At 35.7% G+C, this 21,825-nt stretch overlaps 1 protein-coding gene across 3 annotated transcripts in view; it reads right to left on the reverse strand.

Annotated features, from left to right (window-relative positions):
• The window catches only part of snx19b (sorting nexin 19b), a 50,025-nt gene that overhangs the window by 4,075 nt on the left and 24,125 nt on the right, over positions 1–21,825 (reverse strand). For all 3 annotated transcript variants that reach the window (XM_073817588.1, XM_073817587.1, XM_073817586.1), the window contains 2 exons: positions 8,139–8,323; positions 438–525 (listed from right to left, as the gene is read on the reverse strand). In XM_073817588.1, the coding sequence (XP_073673689.1) occupies positions 438–525; positions 8,139–8,323 (273 nt within the window). The remainder of the gene's footprint in view (positions 1–437; positions 526–8,138; positions 8,324–21,825) is intronic.

Here is a 21,825-nt window from a genome sequence, read left to right on the forward strand (position 1 = left end):
ACAGCATGTTCTAGTAAATCAAAGAGCAGCTCTCCTAAAAATCCAAGCCGGTAAGAATAAATCACGCATCCCACTGTGCTAGCAGTCTACAAAGATGTCACCGATGTATCTATTGAAAGCACATTTTTGCATTCTTTTAATGGCATCGCTTACTTACTGTGCCATAACAAGATGATGTAAGTAAATTACAACCTGGCCATTTTAACCATTAAAGCCATATGTTCACTAGGCCATGTCTGCTTACCTCATGAAATACTTATGCTCTTTTACAGGCACAAAACATTGATGATGAGATGTCATATTTTAATATACGTGCTGACATTTCCACGGATGGAATTTCCAATCAAAATTAATATCCTCATAAATATGTTGGAGTGCAACGTGTTGAACAATTGGCTGCAGGCTGATCTCCGCCTGTGTTTAGTACTCAAACACACCTGTTTATAGTGGGGTCCTGAAAAGAATCCACGACCATCTGCCAAGATATCTTGTACTTCTCAGAGCCCAGCATATCAGAGATCAGATCTGTAAAAACACAGAACCACACAATAAACTCAGTCAAGGAACACTGAGATCTGCTGGACTGCACCAAACTATTGATGAAGAACAGTCATTTTCTCTTGAGAGGTGGTTTCCCATGAACTTCTCTTGTTTAAGTTTTGATTCATTGATTCATCTCCTGAGCAATGGTGCTGTGTTACTGAACAGCTGTGTGTCTGAATCAAAATTATTTGCGAGCGCTATTCTCCAGGGTGAGCCTGGTTGCCAAATTTGCAAGCTTGATTTTACAAGCTCTTATTTTACATATTCATTTCCTTTTTTATTCTAAATCAATTACTGATCTATCAGTCAATTCAAAAGGTAAACGAAAAATCTCAGATTATGTCATTTACATGATAATAAACAATAATCGGTATCGACTGATAAAAGCAAACAGTCAGAGCCGATTATTTCCTGTCAAACTAAAGGCAACAACTTGCATGAACAAAATGTTTCTTGTGTTGAATTTAGCTGTACAGGTTAAAGCAATAATAATGCACTAACACAGTGAAATTAACGCAGGTTCTATTGACCCTATGAAACATTATTTGTAATGTGCCTCCAATCCAATTATCACAAAGAGCTTTGTGCACGGTTACTTCTAATAAGAAGCAATAGCTTCTTTCACACAGTAATAAAAGTAAATTGCTGTACAATTACTGGAACGACTTTACTGATAAATACAAAAAATGCACTGTTCACACAGGCAATGAAGCTCTGTCTTTTTACCGGTAAAACACCATTCACACATCAGTTTCAAAATACAGGTAAATTCTGTGACATCACAAAGAGCTTTGTGCTTTGTTACTTCTGATAAGAAACAATAGCCCCTTTCACACAGTAATACCAGTAAATTGCTGTAAAATTACCAGAATGACTTTACCGGTAAATACAAAAATGCACTGTTTAGACAGACAACAGTGTTTCATGTTTTTTATTGGTAAAGCACCATTTACACATCTGTTAAAAAATACCGGTAAATTCTGCAACATCATTACCCAGAAATGACCTCTGTCTGTGCCTCCCAGGTCTGTGTTTGTAAACATAAAGGGATAAATGCGGTTTTTGTTTTTGTTGATGTTTTCATTTTTGTGTCAAACATTCACATTCATGCAGCTGATTTTGGCCCAGAGACACTACAAAAGAAACTACAAAGAGTAAATGCGTCATTTCATCAGAATGTTATGATTGGCCCAGAGTAGTCTTATGTCAGCACTTTCTGTGACTGGTTGCATAAACTTCTTAGACTAGTCTTGAAAAGTTATCCATCTAATTTGTTTCTTCAAGACTGGTCATAACATTTTGAAGTCAGATTGGCCCAATTTGAGTCAGAAAAGAAAGACTGATTACCTCTTGGCTAACTGCTAGTTGGTCAAACTATTTCTTAAGACACAGTCTTAACATAGTGGCTATTTTTATGCAACTGGCCCCTGAATTTGTACGTGCTCATACCAGTAATCTCGTTCTGCTTTCACACAGAGCACATTACAGGTAATTTACTGATAATGTTACAATTTCTCATACCGGTAAATTGCCAAAATGAATTTACCAGTATTTTTGAAAAGGGCCTGCTCACACATGATTTCTTAACGGTAATTTACCAGTAAAGACTGTATGTGTGAAATGAGCTAATGTCTCAGCTTTCAAATCCTGTACATTTTATTACAAAATTCAAACAATAAATGTAATTTTGACGCTCTTAAAGGGATAGTTCACCCAAAAATGAAAATTCTGTCATGAATTACTCACTCTCATTTCATTCCAAACCCATAAGACCTTTCGTTCATTGTGGACCACAAATTAAGATATTTTTGATGAAATCCGCAAGCTTTCTGACCCTCTATAGACAGCAAGGGTCCTACCACAGTCAAGGTCAATACATTTTGTGCTAGCCTAACCCTAACCCTAAGCTCTCAGATTTCATCAAAAATATCTTAATTTGTGTTCCGAAGATGAACGAAGGTCTTACAGGTTTGGAACAACTCGCGAGTGAATAATTCATGACAGAATTTTTATTTTTTGGTGAACTGTCCCCTTAAATGAGGTGTGACAGATCGCTGTAACAGCTATAGTGTAAAATTACAGTACAAAATAAACATAAATGAACATTAGAAGTAGAGGTCGACCGATGTATCGGTTTTGCCGATTAATCGGCACCCATAGTTGATTGGCGGAACTATCGGTTATCAGCAAAAATCCTTGCCGATAGTTTTTCCGGGTTGCCTTCTTTGCTGAAGCGGCTCACGCTCTGCTCCGCTGTCATAGAGTATGAGAGGTTAAGTCCTACCCCAATGCTTAAAGCCAGGATTGTTACCATATATTTGCATTAGTTTATATCCAGCTGGTCATATTGTTAGCCAGCAAAGTTGCAGATTTAAAGACGTGAAGTGAGAAAGCAAACTGTTCATTCAGCCGACAGAAATTCTGCTGCGCCACAGCGCTCCATTCATAGTTTTACATTACCTCATATCTGTCCCAAATCTTTTTTAATGTTCATAAAGACTTGACCCTGGGCTGTAAGATTGAGTATTGTGCATTTAAGCGAAACGTTTGTATTTCTGTAGCTCTAATAAAGTCTGTATGCTTCATATAGAGCTATCATTCTTCAGGCCGCGGAAGCATAGTTACACACTTTATTTCACAATGCCAATTTTCCTTGTTCTTATTTGATTTTAATAACTGATCAACAAAAATATGTATTAAAAATTAAGATAAAAATTATACAAAACGAAATTCGTTTAAGAAGGGATTTTCCACAAATAAAAAACATACGAAGTGGTCAAAAAATTGTCTTACCCTCTCCAATTCTCCCGGCGTATTGCCGTCCAATTTATACCACGTCCTTTATGACATTTACAAATTACACAAACTTCTTTCGTAATAAACAGATTGAACTGAAACAAAATACAAACAAATAATATTTAAACAATGTAAAACAGAAAAAAAAAACTTAAATGGCTACAACAATATTGCTCTTTCTCTTTTCGTTTGGTCTGTTGTTTAAACTAATCTTTGCCGCTTTTTTGATCATTCTTTAAGTAAACATTTGCCCATTTGGTGATTAAATAAACTGTTTTAGACTTCCCCTTGAACTACACGCGACGTGTCCTGTGTGTGTGTGTGTGTGTGTGTGTGTGTGTGTGTGTGTGTGTGTGTGTACCTGGTATTCATCACGTTGTGGGGGCCAAATGTCCCCACAAGGATAGTAATACCAGTAGATTTTGACCTTGTGGGGACATTTCTCAGGTCCCCATGAGGAAACAGGCTTATAAATCATGCACAATGAGTTTTTTTGATGAAGTAAAAGTATGCACAATCTCCTGTGAGGGCTAGGTTTAGGTGTAGGGTAGGTGTAGGGTGATAGAAAATACGGTTTGTACAGTATAAAAACCATTACGCCTATGGAATGTCCCCATAAAACATGTAAACCCAACGTGTGTGTGTGTGTGTGTGTGTGTGTGTGTGTGTGTGTGTGTGTGTGTGTGTGTGTGTGTGTGTGTGTGTGTGTGTGTGTGTGTGTGTGTACCTGGTATTCATCACGTTGTGGGGACCAAATGTCCCCACAAGGATAGGAATACCAGTAAATTTTGACCTTGTGGGGACATTTCTCAGGTCCCCATGAGGAAACAGGCTTATAAATCATGCACAATGAGTTTTTTTGAGGAAGTAAAAGTTTGCACAATCTCCTGTGAGGGCTAGGTTTAGGTGTAGGGTAGGTGTAGGGCCATAGAAAATACGGTTTGTACAGTATAAAAACCATTACGCCTATGGAATGTCCCCATAAAACATGTAAACCCAACATGTGTGTGTGTGTGTGTGTGTGTGTGTGTGTTACCTGCGAGTTGTCCGCGCAGCACTGCACTTTTGCCCGGTTTCATTAAGGGTGGGTGAAAAATGGATTCTCCGATGCATCGCAATCCTCTCTTCAATGAGCTTGTGTTTTTTATGGCGTTTAAATAGAGTCAAAAGTCGCGCGCACGAAAACCACGAGCACGCGAATGAAGCAAGTGCGCAAAACAGACCCACCAGAGGAAAATAACAACGCAAGAGCGCATCTGTGCACCCGCGAGCGCACATTTGTACACCGCGAGAGCGCAGAACAGTATTTAGGCGCAGAAAAGAATACTGGCACAAGCCCCTGCTGCCTAGCGCGTGCAACTGCACATGAGCGCTCGCGCGACTACTCAACACGGCTCGCTCGCTCGAGTTGGCTTTTGACACTTTGAGGGCGGGGCAATGACTTTTGTCTTCCCACCTGTGATTGGTCATTTGCTTAATCAGTTTCACTCTTGTTTAAACATGTAGCAGGACTTTGTCTTTGTGTTTCCAGTGCAATATATTCAATATATGATATTGTATTGTACAATTTCGAAGGTACTTATTTTGTTTACTGCCTAATGCATGTAGATAAAATCATCAGTTAATAATATAATAATAATAATAATATAATCCTCAGTTAATAATAATATAATACAGTATATAGATTATTTAGGCAACTCAATTTTTATATTTTTAAATCAGTTATAAAATGAGCAAAATATGTACCAAGTCTACCCATGAGACATTTAACATTATTCATTTAATATCTTAATTTTAGATTATAAAATGCATGTCATCAAGCCATTACTACAGTATATATTAATTGAGAGGTAAACATGTTAACCTATTGTTTACCTTATGCCAGTATCTCCAAAAAGCACATGTAGGTTTACACTTTACACTTACCCTACTACTTTTATATTAAATGGTGATAACATTGCTGCTTTAATATCATACATTATATGATCAATGTGCAAAATGATGTAATTGTCAATCTTTTAGAAAAGCAGATCAGTGTAAGTATAGGTAAAGGATGAGAACAATCCTCACTGTCTCTTGTTGCAGGCCGGGAAAGGGTGCTTTGCAGCAGTGAGACGACCTTTCTTGCTGCCTCCTTATGGTATTAAGGACAATAATGCTTGCCATTGTGTTTTACCTCCTTTTTCTCCAACATCTTGGGGATTCTTTGACGAAAATGCTGTAAGGGGGAGGGGAGCCGGCAGATTTTTCTTATTATTTTATTTTATTATTATTCAAACAGAAATATACAATCATCTTCAGGAGAACATTAACAATGTAAAGAAGATAGAAGTAAGAAGAGGAGAAATAAAATACAGTAAGGGGGTATGTTGCTTAGAATAAGAAAAAAAAAACATACATAATAATTAAAAATAATAATAATGTAAGAGCAATGAAGGAAAGCTATCTAACCCTAATCAGAGTTAACAGAAATAATTTTTTAATATATTTCCAAAAACCTGACACATTTATTATTACTAAGTCAAACAAAAAGATGTGAGCAGTGAGCCAATCTCAATCAGAAAATGCGAAAGAGTGGGAATTGAGCCCATACATTTTTGCTTATGTATGAAGAATTTGCCAAACAAAATAAAAAAGTTGAAAATATATTCTTTAGATTTGTTGGCAGGGTCAGAGTAATAACAAATAATATCTTAGGGGAGCCGGCAGATTGTAGTTGATTGGGTTTTACAAATGACCAATCACAGGTGGGACGACAAAAGTCATTGCCCCGCCCTCAAAGTGTCAAAAGTCAACTCGAGCGAGCCAGCGCGTTGAGTAGTCGCGCGAGCGCTCATGTGCAGCTGCGCGCGCTAGGCAGCAGGGGCTTGCACCAGAATTCATTTCTGCTCCTAAATACTGTTCTGCGCTCTTGCGGTGTACTAATGCTCTCTCGCGGGTGCACAGATGCGCTCTCGCATTGTTATTTTCCTCTCGTGGGTCTGTTTTGCGCGCTTGCTTCATTCGCGTGCTTCTGGTTTTCGTATTGCTTGACAGAGTGTGCTTCCACCCTCAGTCTTTTACTTTAGATATGCCTTCATTTCTGCCGTTTGTAATGCAGTACTATTAGATGCACAAAACTCGCGCACTGACAGACTTTCACTTGCGCTTTATGTTTGTTCGTCCGAAAAAGCTTGATTGCGGATGCGGTTAAATGCACTTGCATTTTCGAATACTTTTGTTTGAAACTGATGTACAGTACACACAGTCAGTTATGTTTTCAGAGCAGGACAAAACATCTGATATATCGAAATAGATCTGTGCATTCATTGAAGCCTGTTAAAGCAGCCACTGTCTATGTCACTGTCTACTGTTTTAAAAAGTAGCCTGCTTATATAATAAAAATAAATAAAGTAAAATTTGCAAGAAATAAATTTGATATAAAATGTTATTAAATTGAATCTTAATTTTAAGATGGCAGTACTGACATACAGAGTCCAAATATAAACAAAAAGCATAGAAACTGCAATTTTACATATTGTTAAAATGTAAAGATTCTCACCCCTACTGTTAATATGAAATAACACTTTACAATGAGCCCATTTGTAACATCAACTAAGATTGATGAAAGCTGTAGAATAGACGTGTCGTTCCTTTTGTTAGAGTGTGTTAATTTCAACATTTACTGATATATTGTTCAATTTTGAAGTTTATTTTGTTAACATTAATGAACTATGAAATAACTTTAATGATCAATATATAAATAATATTAATATTTTTTATTAATTTACAAAGTATGGTTTAGTACTTCTTAAAAAATAGTAGAGCACTATTTTAGTTGCCGTTCAGTATCCATTTTCAAAAACTATCGGTTAATTAATCGGTATCGGCCAGTGTGGTCCAACCTAGCTATCGGTATCGGTAAAAACCAATTTCGGTCGACCTCTAATTAGAAGATGTATAAAAATGCATTACAACTTACACTTAATGTTGCATTTGCTTGAGGAAAGTTATCCAGTGTTCACAGTTCATTAGTTAGCTATATAAAAACACTAGAGAGAGCTTACAGTATGTATGTATGTTTGAATCAATCTGTCTTGAACACAAGTTTTTCTGAAAACTACCTTACGTGCAATTGAGTTTCATAACCTTTTTATTTGAGTGTGAATGTTTAATCTGAAAATAAATAGCATTGAATATAATAAAGTGCTGTTGTTAACCTCTAACGTACCACGAGAAATGAAGAAATTTCAATTTCGCATTGGTGCATATCTAGTTTTTATTAATATTTTAACAGTTTTTCATTTTAGAATTTCCATTTTAATTTAAATTTTAGTTAAACTATCAGTAATTTTGTTATGTTTTTGTCATTTTTAGTAGTTTTATGCATTTTACTTATTTTAGTTTTAGTTAATTTAGTACATTAAAATGAGAAATATTGCCTTTTTGAAGTCTTATTATGTTCACCAAGGCTACATTTATTTGAGTAAAAATACAGTAAAACAGTAATATTGTGAAATATTTCTATTTTTATTATATTTTAAAATGTAATTTATTCCTCTGATTACAAGCTCAATTTTCAGCATCATTACTCCAGTCTTCAGTTGTGCTGCTTAATATTTTTGTGAAAACTATTTTTTTTTTTTCCAGGATTCTTTGATGAATAAAAAGTTTAAAACCAAAATATTTTGTAAAAAATATAAATGTCTTTGCTGTCACTTTGTATCAATTTAATGCATCGTTGCTGAATAAAAGCATTCATACGTGTATATTTATATATTATGAATATATGTCTATATGCATATTACGTTGGGTCTCACCTGGCAGGAGTTTCATAAGGCACTGCAGAGCCTGCTCTCTGCTTTCTTCTTTCTGCCGCTGGCTGCGTTGGGGTCTGGGTTGAGCCGGCAGACTTCCTCCAGGCCAGATGGCCTCCTGCAGCACCCGCAGATAAATCACCCAATACTGCGTACAGGTCAGATTAACCACACCCACCTCCAGCCACCTGTGAGCCAATCACAACAACACAAACTTTTTAATATGACGTTTTTAGAAATAAATGACGTGTTGTGCGCAAACAGCACAAAACACGCTACAGACCATGTGTGATTAAAATATATTCAAAAAGTCATGTGTTTGGACCTAATCTTTCACGGATGTCCTTCAGCCAATTGCATTTCACATGTGCCACTGTAATGTACTTTGTCTATTTCAGTTAAAATCTGTGACGGGCCACATATGGATATAGTTTGCCTTAAAAAAAACTGCAGCTCATTTCACAGAATCAACTCTGCAAAATTACTTTTGGCCACCTAACGCTGAATAAATTACGGATAACTGAGGGGTTGCATAACATTACTGTGGATGAGACGCTTTAATCTTAATAATAATCACTACCATTTTGGCAGACAGTCGTCTTAACAAATGGAACTGAACAAAAGATGTGGAAAAAGTATTAGAAAACATTACTATTTTTATGAGAAAAGCTATTAGGATCGGAAAAAGAATCCGAAAACCTGTAGGACAGAAAAGGATAATTTTACGAGGATTGATAATTGATTCTAAAAATAATTACATGATCAATCCAGTGTTATTTTAGTATCACTGGTACACTATTAAAGCATTAGATTTAATAAAGTTTTAGTATTTTTTGTCCGTTTTAGTTGTTTTAGCACTTCAACTTAATAAACAACTGTATTCAAGAAAGTTTTAATTGAAACAAGTGACAAAATATCAGAAAAAAATCAGGGTCTAACAAGCAACTGGGAAACCACGTGCTTTCAGCTAAGGATTTTCTTTTCTTACGAATACTATGTGAAGTGGACCCAGAAATTTCATGTGTGACTGATTTAAATCTGTCCGGTTCTTCGATTGCATAGCTGGTTTATTTTAGTTCTGACTCTTTGAAATGTCACAGATGCTACATGGTGACAGAGCCTGAGATCCAGCAATCCTCTTATGGTCATGCTTACTCACTACCAAAAAAATCAGTTTAACAATACTTTACTTTCTATTAAATACTGAGAATCTGAACATACAGCTGTCCAAAATGCATATGTCTCATGTTTTTGTCAAAGTGAACACAGCAAACCAAAGTCTGCTCTACTTCGTTGCTACTATGTGTCTTGCATAGCTCCCTTTAGACCCTAAAACAGAATGATGGCTTTCCCATTGGCCATTAAACTACCATTATGGTTGAATTTCAATGACCCAGTAATAACATGACAGAGTTTCCTTTGCATTGCCTTTCTGCTAATGCAGAGATTTCCTATACTTATACACTGATGAAAGTCTACGATAGTAGAAAAACATCAATACGTACAAAACTGGTATTCTGTTCCATGACAAAATTTTATTTTTAGAGCCTGCAGTAGGTTTTAATAGCAGATTTTGCGTCAGTTTAGTGGTCTCTTACAGATTTTTATTTCCTGGAATGACATTAAAAGTGCATTTCTATAAATGTGCCATTCAAAACTCTAGCTTGCCCGCCAAACAAGAGTACTAAGTTTTAGCAGAGCTTCTGAAAAGGCTTGCATCGGTCTGACTGAGGACATACGTAATTCTCGAGAAGCTCTGATGTAAGGTGATGGAACAAAAACGAGCTGTTCCAAAACAACAAGTGGAGCATTTTATTCCATTAATGGCATTTCTGCCATTATAAAGGCCAGTTAATGTGGACTGGCGCTGCCTTTGATGGAGACGTGCAGCGTTAGAAGGGGAAGACGTTTCTCAAGCCAACAGAAATGGAAAACAAGGGTGCCTGGAGCTCACTGGAGCCAGTTAAGTTTCAGCTACCCTTTTCAGATTTTAATACGAGTCTTCATTTCTTCTGACACTCCAACAATATAAACATGATAAGTATATTCCATCTGCATCTCACATAATCTTGGAAAAACTGATGTGCTGGAAGACTAATCGCAGTAGGAACTGAATTACATGGAGCTTTAATTATGATCCGATAAACTAACTGATATCTGAGAACGGTGGAGAAAAGTACAAATGACCTCAGGCTGTAAAAACTATTTGCAGACATACAGAGACAATGAATGAAAAAGATTGTTTGAAGTTTGACAGCACTTTTATGCTACTGAATACAAGACAGTTGTCAGCAGATCAAGGCAGATTATGTAATAACCTTGAGGACACAGACAAAAATGTTAATAATGAATTATAATACTGGTTTGGCAAAGCCTTGTCTAAAAGTTTAGCAAGTTCAAAAGGCAGACAGAACGACAGAAAAATAAAAGGACAGAACAAAGTTAAGGACAGAACAATAGGACGATATAAAATGAAAGAACTGACAGAACAACAGATAATATGATAATTAAAATGATATATAAAATGAGGCAGAATAATAAATAGAAAGGCAGAATGATAGATAGGAAGATAGAATGATAGACAACGATAGATAGAAAGATAGAAGGATAGACAGAAAGACAGACATAAAGGCAGAAAGACAGATAGTTGACAGAGACATAACGATATAAAACGACAGAACGATAGATAGATAAGATATGATTTACAGAATGATAGAAAGATTGAATGATGGATAGAAAGATAGAATGATAGACAGAACGATAGACAGAACGATAGATAGAATAGACAGAACAACAGACATAAATATAGAATGATAGACAATGATAAGAAGATAAAATGATGGAACAATAGAAAGATAGAATGATACACAAAATGATAGAAGGACAGAATAGATAGAAAGATATAATTATAAATTTCAATGATAGGATAGAAAGATAGAAGAACAATAGATAGAAATATAGAATGATCGACAGAATGACAAATAGAAAGATAGAATGACACACAGAACCATAGATAGAATGACAGACAATGATAGATCGAAAGGCTGAATGATTGACAGAATGATATAAAGATAGAATGATAGACAGAAAGATAAATAGAAAGATAGAATGACACACAGAACCATAGATAGAATGACAGAAAATGGTAAATAGAAAGACTGAATGATTGAAAGGATAGATAGAAAGATAGACAGAATGACAGATAGAAAGATAAAATGATAGACAGAACGATAGAAGACAGACAGAATGATAGATAGAAAGTTAGAATGATAGAACGATAGAAAGATAGAATGATAGACAGAACGACAGATAGAAAGATAAAATGATTGATAGAATGATAGATAGAAGGATAGAATGATAGAAAGATAGAATGATAGACAGAACGACAGATAGAAAGATAAAATGATTGATAGAATGATAGATAGAAGGATAGAATGATAGAACGATAGAAAGATAGAATGATAGACAGAACGACAGATAGAAAGATAAAATGATTGATAGAATGATAGATAGAAGGATAGAATGATAGAACGATAGAAAGATAGAATGATAGAACGACAGATAGAAAGATAAAATGATTGATAGAATGATAGATAGAAGGATAGAATGATAGACAGAACAACAGATAGAAAGATAGAATGACAGACCAACGATAGATAGAATAATAGAATGACAGAAAGATAAAATGATTGACGGAACAATAGAAAGATAGAATGATAGATAGAAAGATAGAATGATAGATAGAAAGATAGAATGATAGACAGAACGATAGATAGAATGATAGACAGAATGAAAGATAAAATGATAGACAGAACGATAGATAGAATGATAGACAGAATGATAAATGGACAGAAAGATAGAATGATTGACAGAACGATAGATAGAAAGATAGAATGATAGAAAGAATGACAGATAGAAAGATAGAATGATGGATAGAATGATAGAACGATAGATAGAATGATAGACAGAACGATAGACAAATATAGAATGATAGACAGAATGATAGAACGATAGATAAAGATAAAATGATAGAGAGAATGATAGAATGATAGAATGATTGACAGAATGATAGAAAGATAGAATGATAGACAGAACGATAGACATAAATATAGAATGATAGACAGAGAAATAGATAGAAAGATAGAATGACAGACAACAATAGATAAAAAGATAGAAGGATAGACAAAAAGGTAGAATGATATATAGTTGACAGATAGAAAGAGACAGAACATGAGATAAAAAGACAGAATGATAGATAGATAGAAAGATAGATAGACAGACAGACAGAGCTTTGCACATCTGTCAGCTGGCTCAGTCAGGTTGCATGAAGATCATGAGAAAGAGACAGAACATGAGACAGAACAATAGATAAAAAGACAGAATGATAGACAGATAGAAAGACAGATAGACAGACAGACAGACAGAGCTTTGCACATCTGTCAGCTGGCTCAGTCAGGTTGCATGAAGATCATGAGTGGAGAGCCACAAATTTTCAACTGGACTGAGATCTGGATATGGCCTTGGCCACTCCAAAACATTAACAATGTTTTGAATACACCCCTCTAGCTTTGGCTTTATGTTTGCGGGTACTATCATGATGGAAAGCAAATCTCCCACACACAGGTGTCCAGCCGACTCCATCACGTTTTTCTCCATGATTCCCTTGTTTATTTAACTCTCTCAATCCAATTAGGGCCTGTTGAAAAGAAGCATCCGCACAGCTTGATGCACCCTGCCACCACCATGCTTCGCAGCTGGAGCGCTGTTTTTCTGATGATATTCACTTACACCAGACATGCTATTTAGTCTGATGGCCAAAAAGATCAATTTTGGTTTCATCAGACCACAGAACCGTCATCCAGATGGCTTCTGAGTTTCCCACATGCATTCTCGCAACTGTAGTCGAGATGTTGTATAACTTTTTTTTTTTTCTATTAATGGCTTTCTCTTTGCCACTCTGTCACTCAGTCACTGAAGCCAGTAACTCTGCAGTTATCGCTGGCCTCTTGGTGGCCTCCTTCAGCATTCTCCTTCTTATACAGTCATTTTCCATTTCTTAATCACTGATTTAACTGCACTCCAAGGAATATTCAATCAATGACTTGGAAATCATCTTGTTTTAATGCCCTGTGCTTTCCATTGACTTGTTTGGTTTACTTTTTCATGCTTTAAGCTTTGCCACAATTCTGACTCACCAGGCGCTGGAGCTTCCAGACAGAAGTGTATTAATACTACAATGAACAGAAAACCCTGAACTATGCACACGTGAGCTCTAACTATTTTTATATTCACAATTTTTTCAAATCAAATCATCTTGTAAAAATATTTTGGTTAGTAGCTTATTGACAGTTTTACAGCTGATAGTTAATTGAGAGATTACTTAGTTTAACAGTTAATAACAGTGCTCTAACTGAACTTCCTATTATCAATTTAGATAACAGTTGATTAGTTACTAGATAGTTAGTTGATATTTATTTAGTTAAGTGATAGATACAAAATAACTAAGGCACTTATTCTGTGAAAAACAAGTGATCAAAATTAGAGAACAACAACGACTGTAGGACTAAGAAAGATTACAACTAAAATTTTGAAGAGTTACAGCTGTCAGAAATTAGAAGGAGGAGTAGTGGCCCTTGCTTTGAATGACTTCAGCACATCTGTGACCGCAGGACATCACTAGTTTCTCAGACTGCGCTGGTGTGATCTTGATCCACTCTTTTTCCAGTCTCTTACATATTTCCACAACTGTGGTGGGTTTCTTAGCCATAACTTTGTCGCCAAGGACTTTCCAGAGATTTTCAACTGGGTTTAGATCAGGAGGTTTCATTATTTCAATTTTTTTAGCTTCTAGGAACTGCTTCACTTATTTTGCAGTCTGACGGGGGCATTGTCTTACATGAAAATTGCAGTCTGGTTGGGAGATGCTTGCAGGGAAGGAACCGCATGTCGCTGAAGAAGGTTCTGATAAACATTTGCATTCAGTCTGTTCTCAGTGTGACGCAGAACAAAATGTTTCCCATCAGACCCGAATAATTTAAACTTTCATCACAGAAGTGAACTTTGGACCAGTTCTCCTCTCTCCACACAACATGCTCCTCAGAAAAGATGAGTTTAGCCTTTTGATTTTCTCTGCTGATGAGAGGCTTGGTCACTGCAGAGTGCACTTTAAGTCCTGATTAAATTAAAATTGAAGTTTTCTGGCTTTTAGTATGAATATTTAGCCTCAAGGTTACAGTGTATTACAGAAATAAGTATTTGATCCCCTATCATTCAGCAAGATTTTTATCTCCCAGGTGTCTTTTATACAGGTAACAAACTGAGAATGCTCCTAATCTCAGCTTGTTAACTGTATAATAGGCTCCGGTCCACAGAAGCAATCAATCAATCAGATTCCAAACTCTCCACCATGGCCAAGACCAAAGAGCTGTCCAAGGATGTCAGGGACAAGATTGTAGATCTACAGAAGGCTGGAATGGGCTACAAGACCATCGCCAAGCAGTTTGATGAGAAGGTGACAACAGTTGGTGTGATTATTCACAAATGAAAGAAACACAAAATAACTGTCAATCTCCCTCAGTCTGGGGCTCCACGCAAGATCTCACCTCGAGGAGTTTCAATGATCATAAGAATGTGAGGAATCAGCTCAGAACTGCACGGGAGGATCTTGTCAATGATCTCAAGGCAGCTGGGACCGTAGTCACCAAGAAAACAACTGGTAACACACTGCGCCGTGAAAGACTGAAATCCTGCAGCGCCCGCAAGGTCCCCTGCTCAAGAAAGCACATGTACAGGTCTGAAGTTTGCCAATGAACATCTGAATGATTCAGAGAAGAATTGGGTGAAAGCGTCGTGGTCAGATGAGACCAAAATCGAGCTCTTTGGCATCAACTCAACTCGCCATATTTGGAGAAGGAGGAATGCTGCCTATGACCCCAAGAACACCATCCCCACCGTCAAACATGGAGGTGGAAACATTATGCTTTGGGGGTGTTTTTCTGCTAAGGGGACAGGACAACTGTACCCTATCAAAGGGATGATCAACGAGGCCATGTATGTCAAATCTTGGGTGAGAACCTCCTTCTCTCAGCCAGGGCATTGAAAATGGGTGGTGGATGGGTATTCTAGCATGACAATGACCCAAAACACACGGCCAAGGCAACAAAGGAGTGGCTCAAGAAGAAGCACATTAAGTCCTAGAGTGGCCTAGCCAGTCTCCAGACCTTAATCCCATAGAAAATTATGGAGGGAGATGAAGGTTCGAGTTGCCAAACATCAGCCTCGAAACCTTAATGACTTGGAGAGGATCTGCAAAGAGGAGTGGGGCAAAATCCCTCCTGAGATGTGCGCAAACCTGGTGGCCAACCAAAAGAAACATCTGACCTCTGTGATTGCCAACAAGGGCTTTGCCACCAAGTACTAAGTCATGTTTTGCGAAGGGTCTAATACTTATGTCACTCTTTAAAATGCAAATCAATTTATTACTTTTTTAAAATGTGATTTTTTGTTGTTATTCTGTCTTTCACTGTTCAAATAAACCTACCATTAAAATAATAGACTGATCATTACTTTGATAGTGGGCAAACGTACAAAATCAGCAGGGGATCAAAACAATTTTTTCCCTCACTGTATCTGTAGGCGTTCTCTAATTTTGATCAGTGTTCTTTTTCAAATATTTCAAAGTTTTTTTATATGTGATTCAGAATATATTAAACTGTGTTTTTACTCCTGTTATAATAATTTCAAATAGGACTAAGCAAGGACCTTGAAACTTAGGAAACTCTAGGTTGTTCTCTAACTATTATTAAATTTATATTTAAATATGAATGTAAATCATATATCAAAATAGATTTTTAAAAGGAAATCTACACTCTATAAAAGTCTAGAACTATGAAATGGCACACAGAGACAGAAAGTGTTTCTTGTGCAGGTGCCTGTGTAACAGGTGTCTGTGCAGACTAATTATTCAGAGACTCTTGTCCAAATAGAGGCAACAAGGAGACCAATTCAGCTCCTGCTTTCTTAGCAAATGGAACATAATGACCTTTATGGGCAGCCAAGAGCTGAATTGCATCAATTTGTGCTGTGAAATAATCAAACGCTCTGGGTTGTGTGCCAGCTTCTTTTTTTTAAACAAGCCATTACAAGTTAGCAGTCTGTATCAAAACCCAGAGGAATGTTGGAATGGTAGACCAAAACAAATTGTCTTTCCCAAGTCCAAATTAACTGGTTTATCTCAGACTAATCCATCTCCATGCACAAGTATTGCAAAACAAGCACATACTTTTACCTCTGAGGCCACATCCTAAGCTAGAAATAGTTTCTTGGCACGGATAGCATCTTGCACGGGCAAATTTATTTGTAAGGAATCATCTCTCGTGTGATTTACCAAAAAAAAAAAAGGGAAACAAAAACATTTTCCATAGGAACGTGATAATGAGGCTGTGTGGTCTTTTTTCCACATTGGGCTGCTGATAGGATCATTGAAAACTTTCAGTTGAATCTTCAACTTCTGTCATGACAATATTTATGATCTTTCTTACTCTGGATGACTGGCAGATACTTCTATACCATGCCATGTGCATCTAGTAATGATAGAGCATGATGAATGCTGGCTTTACAATCTATACAGCTCATCCCGCAAGAATGCAGGGAAGATGTTCAGTTTCTTTCGGCAGTGACTGAACTTGCTTATCTCCAATCAGATATTTTTGAATGTCTGGTTTTGTGGTTGCATGTACAATAAAAACATTGTTTTCTTCATAAGTGTGTTGTTATGCAAGACCTGGAGTGAAAAAAGTCTTCAAAAGTTTTCAAACACATTCTCACTTTGCCTATAGATAATTTTAGATTGTGTTGAATTTGAAACCATGCCCGTAATCGAATTTGTGCAAAGTTTATATCTATAAAAGGATATTCTGTAGTGTGTTGTTGGGAAAAAAAAAATCACATCAAGGGTTTTCTTTTGGAGGCTTGAGCGGCTGTTGTTAAAAAAACAAGATGGATTGACAGACTGCATTTTTGTGCATGTACAGTCTTGGCTGTTTTATGTGGAGCTGCTGCGATGTGGGTAGTCTAGAGATCAGTAATGTGCTGTACTACCAGCCAAAGTCTTCAGAATGATGGAAGAGAGGAAGACAAATGTTTTGCAGTGCAATAAACCATGTTTGGCAGGCCTCTCTTACCTCAAACCTTCCCAAACTTCCTGTTTATGAAGGAAATATTGGCAGGCAAAAGAAGAACAATTTATCACAGCATTTTAACACATCTATCAATCAATCTATCTATCTATCTATCGTTCTAACAACATTGCATTGTACATAGTTTATACAGTTCATAGAGACTACACCTGTTAAGCTCCAAAAAGCAACAACACTAAAAAGTTGCGTAAAAGTAGTCTATACACCAGAAGAAAGGAAGTCAATTCAGGGTTCAACGCTAAGGATTTTTTCTACTGGCCCAACCAAAAACATAAAAAGTTAATAGTTATTTCTTTGCCACATTTTAAATAATGTGTCAAAAGCCAAATATAACTGTATATTTCCTTAAATACAATTGACAATTTTAAAAAATTATAAATGTGATGTAACTAAATTTATGCACAACAGTATGTCCAGGTTGATGGACCCAGATCAGCAGTTAACTATACATAAATGGAGGACTCCTATTAAAGGAATGTTGTTGCAAAGAAGAAAATTAAACAATATTAGTAAACAGTGTTATTAAGCAGAATTTATGTTAAAAGTTTTGCTTTTACGGTGGTCGTCCATGAATTTTTTTTTTTTTTACCTTTGTTTTTACCTTTTCATATGTTTAATTAGGCTCAGAGGTGCCATGAGTGCAATCAAATTCATAAATTCATGTTATAAAATTTTGAATACAGAGTATTCATCTGTATTCAGGTGGCGGCAAGAGACTGATTTAATTACTGAATCATATTCATTTGATTCGTTCGAACGGATGGTTCATTTGGGAATAAAGCAAGTGACTCTTAATGAATGGGAAATTGAATCATTTCACTAGATTCGTTTAAAAACGCACGTTCATTCATAAACGAAGCACCGCTGTGTTTGAATGGAGATGCGCAGTGGCTCAGGCACTTTTGAAGACGAAACAGAGCAAAATCAGGCATAGTGTTATAGTCAGACAATGTAACTAACTAACTTAATAATAGCTTCTTGTTTATTTAACTGTTGTATTAAATCAATACCTCATTTACAAACTCCCACAACATTTATTAAAAGTTGTCACTCATCTTAGTTTGCGATATTACAAAGCCTATTATAATCAACGGTGCTCTCTATCAATCAGTCTCTTATTTACACTCTCTCTACACTTTGTTTATGAAAAGATTCGTGAGAAATGTCTGTGATACATTACTCAACGTCGCAAAAACGTGTAGAAACCTTTGAAGCTCCCCTGAGTGCAAACACAAATATGCTGATGGGGTCAGTCGCACATAGTGCTCCTAAATATTTTTTTTTCACAGTCGTACGTAACGTTAGTAATTTTTAGTCGCAAATGCGAGTTAGAAACAGACGTTTTCTTTTTAATTTGATGTTGCCGCCATGTTGCCGTCTCTTCGCTGTACTGGTTGTTACCAGGTTACGGAAAAAAACAGTGCTCACAACATCCAATCAGATAAGAGGAACCGAAAAGCAATATGGTGTTCACGACATCACAGAGAACGTAGCATTTAAAAGCTTAAAAACACAAGCTGTTTCTCGATTCTAAGACTGTATTTGCACGAACTTGACAAACAGTCGCAGGCAAATTAAACTTTAGTGACAAGGCGATCCTGTCCCGAGTGTCTTGCACGCTGGCTCCGGGCAGTCCTTATTGTGGAGCCCTGGTATGACCTTTCTTCTGCAGATTGTAGGTATTCTAAAGAATGTTTTTTTTTTTTCTATAGAATGAAAGTCTAAAACAACACTATAAGAAAAAAAGAAAAGCAGAAGTCAGTTATTCAGATTCATATGAAAGTCTGTTTCCACCACCGAATAAAAAAAATTGTAAAAATGAATTACATTTTATTATCTCGCAATTATTACTTTTTCCCTCAGAATTGAGATTTAAACTCAATTGAGAGTTAAGTTAGAACTGCGAATTTATTGCGTCAAAATATCCTGCAATTGTGAAAAAAAAAGTCTGAATTGCTCGTTAAGTCAGAATTGCAAGATGTAAAGTCAGAAGTTCATGATATAAACTCAGAATTGTGAAATATAAACTCCTAATTCTGAGAAAATACTTGTCTTTTGTCAGACTGTATAGACGTTTTTCCTGAACACGGAAGTAAGTACGAAAGAACCGAAAGAATACTTTGCATTTCCGGTCTATATTGTTTCTAGTCCAGGGTTTCTGCAGATATGAACAAGTGAAATTTAAGACTTTTTAAGACCTTTTTAATACCACCTTATATGAAATTTAAGACCTAAACCTGTAATGGAAATAGATAATATATTACATGCATATGTGATATTTAATGTGTTTAATGTAAAAAGTAAACAAAATTTCATGGCTGTCATAAATTAAATTTATTACTACGATATACAGTGAACTTTCCATATCAGCAGATACTATTCCACACAAAATATCCCCATAAAAGTACCACTAGAAATATCTGATGTAAAAAAAAAAAAAATCTGAAGCGATTTTTTTTTTTTACTTTTGAAATGTATGCGTACCTTTGGAATTTATTTTATGAATTTATCAATAAATTCTAAATGGCTGTTAGCAGTGAGATTACACAATTTACACTGCAAAATTAAAAGTGAGATTAATGTTTTAAATACATTTATTGATTTATAAATATATATATTAGAAATGTTATATAAATACTGCGATTCTGTCTGAAGACGCAGTAACTTCCACAGAGGGAGAAAAAAATCTACAGTTGTTAGCAACTGGCCTTAGCCAAGCCCTATATTCAGTTTTTCCAAGCCCAGTATCGCTAAACTTGCACTTCCTCTGCGGTACAATCCGAGAGAGACTCGCGCCAATAACAGAAAGCTGATTGGCTATTGCATGCTGGTCTCATTTGTAGTTTAAATTCAGCAAATTATATTTGGAATAGTGAAATAAAGAACTACAACACCACGGAAACAACAGAAAGAGAATTTAAATGAGCATTAGAGGTAGCGTTACATGGACATCGGAAAAATAAGACCTGTGTAAAATTATTTAAGACCTAGAACAGCGAATTTAAGACTTTTTAAGGCCTAAAATTTTGATTTTTAAATTTTAGACTTTTTAAGACTTTTTAAGACCCCGCGGAAACCCTGTAGTCAAATTAGCGTATGTTTCGAGTTGATAATCTAATGTTAAACCTATTAAAATGTTTTTAAATAGCACATGGCTCCATAGCGCCATCACTTTGCAATGTGGCAATGACATCACTTGTCAGTGCCTCACTTTAATGAGTGTGTAGATGACACGAAGCAGCGGACCTTAGCTACATTAAAACAGATGGACGCTATTTGAATGGGTTCCTATGGGGAACAGAACAGAAAAGCATTCAATCTGACGTAAGAATTCATAATTGTGGCACTCATCGTTTACTCAGAAAAAAGGTCTATAACTCGCAATTACAAGTTTATATCTCACAGTTCTGATATATTTTGCAATTCTGACTATATCTCACGATTGCAAGGTTATATCGCACAATTCTGAATTTATATTTCACAATTCTGAGTTTATCTCTCAATTGCAAGTTTATATCACGTAATTCTGACTTTATATCACACAATTCTGTTTATATAATGCAATTCTGAGAAAAAAATCTGAATTGTGAGAAAAAAGTCTTTATAGACTTTTAGAGTTTATATCTCACAATTCAGAAAATTCTTTATATTTTGCAATTGACTTTATATCTACCGTTTGCAAGTCTATATCTCTCAATTCTGAGTTTGTATCTCAATTGCAAGTTTATATCACACAATTCTGACTTTACATCATACAATTCTGACTTAATATCTTGTAATTGCAAGTTTATATCACACAATTCTGATTTTATATTTTGCAGTTGACTTTATATGTTGCGATTATGACTTTATTTAGTGCAATCTGACTTTATATTTTGCGATTTTTACTATATTTTGGCTGCGAGTCTGTCTCTCATTGTGAGTTTGTATCTCAATTGCAAGTTTATACCACGCAATTCTGACTTTATATCATGCAATTCTGACTTAATATCTCGCAACTGCGAGTTTATATTACGCAATTCTGAGAAAAAAGTCTGAATTGTGAGTTTATATCTCACAATTCTCAGAAAAAAAGTAAAAATTGGGAGTTTATATCTTACAATTCTGACTTTATATTTTGCAATTTTGACTTTATATCTCACAACTGCAAGTCTATATCTCTCAATTTCGAGTTTGTATCTCAATTGCAAGTTTATATCACGCAATTCTGACTTTATATCATGCAATTCTGACTTAATATCTTGTAATTGCAAGTTTGTATTATGCAATTCTGAGAAAAAAGTCAAAATTGGGAGTTTATATCTCTCAATTCTGAGTTTATATCTCACAATTCTGAAAAAAAGTCAGAATTGTAAATTTATAATCACACAATTCTGAATTTATATTTTGAGATTTTGACTATATTTTGGCTGTGAGTCTATATCTCTCATTTCCAAGGTTTTATCTCAATTGCAAGTTTATATCACACAATTCTGACTATATTTTGCAATTCT

Source organism: Garra rufa, chromosome 14 (assembly GCF_049309525.1).
Source record: "Garra rufa chromosome 14, GarRuf1.0, whole genome shotgun sequence".
NCBI classification, from domain to species: Eukaryota; Metazoa; Chordata; class Actinopteri; order Cypriniformes; family Cyprinidae; genus Garra; species Garra rufa.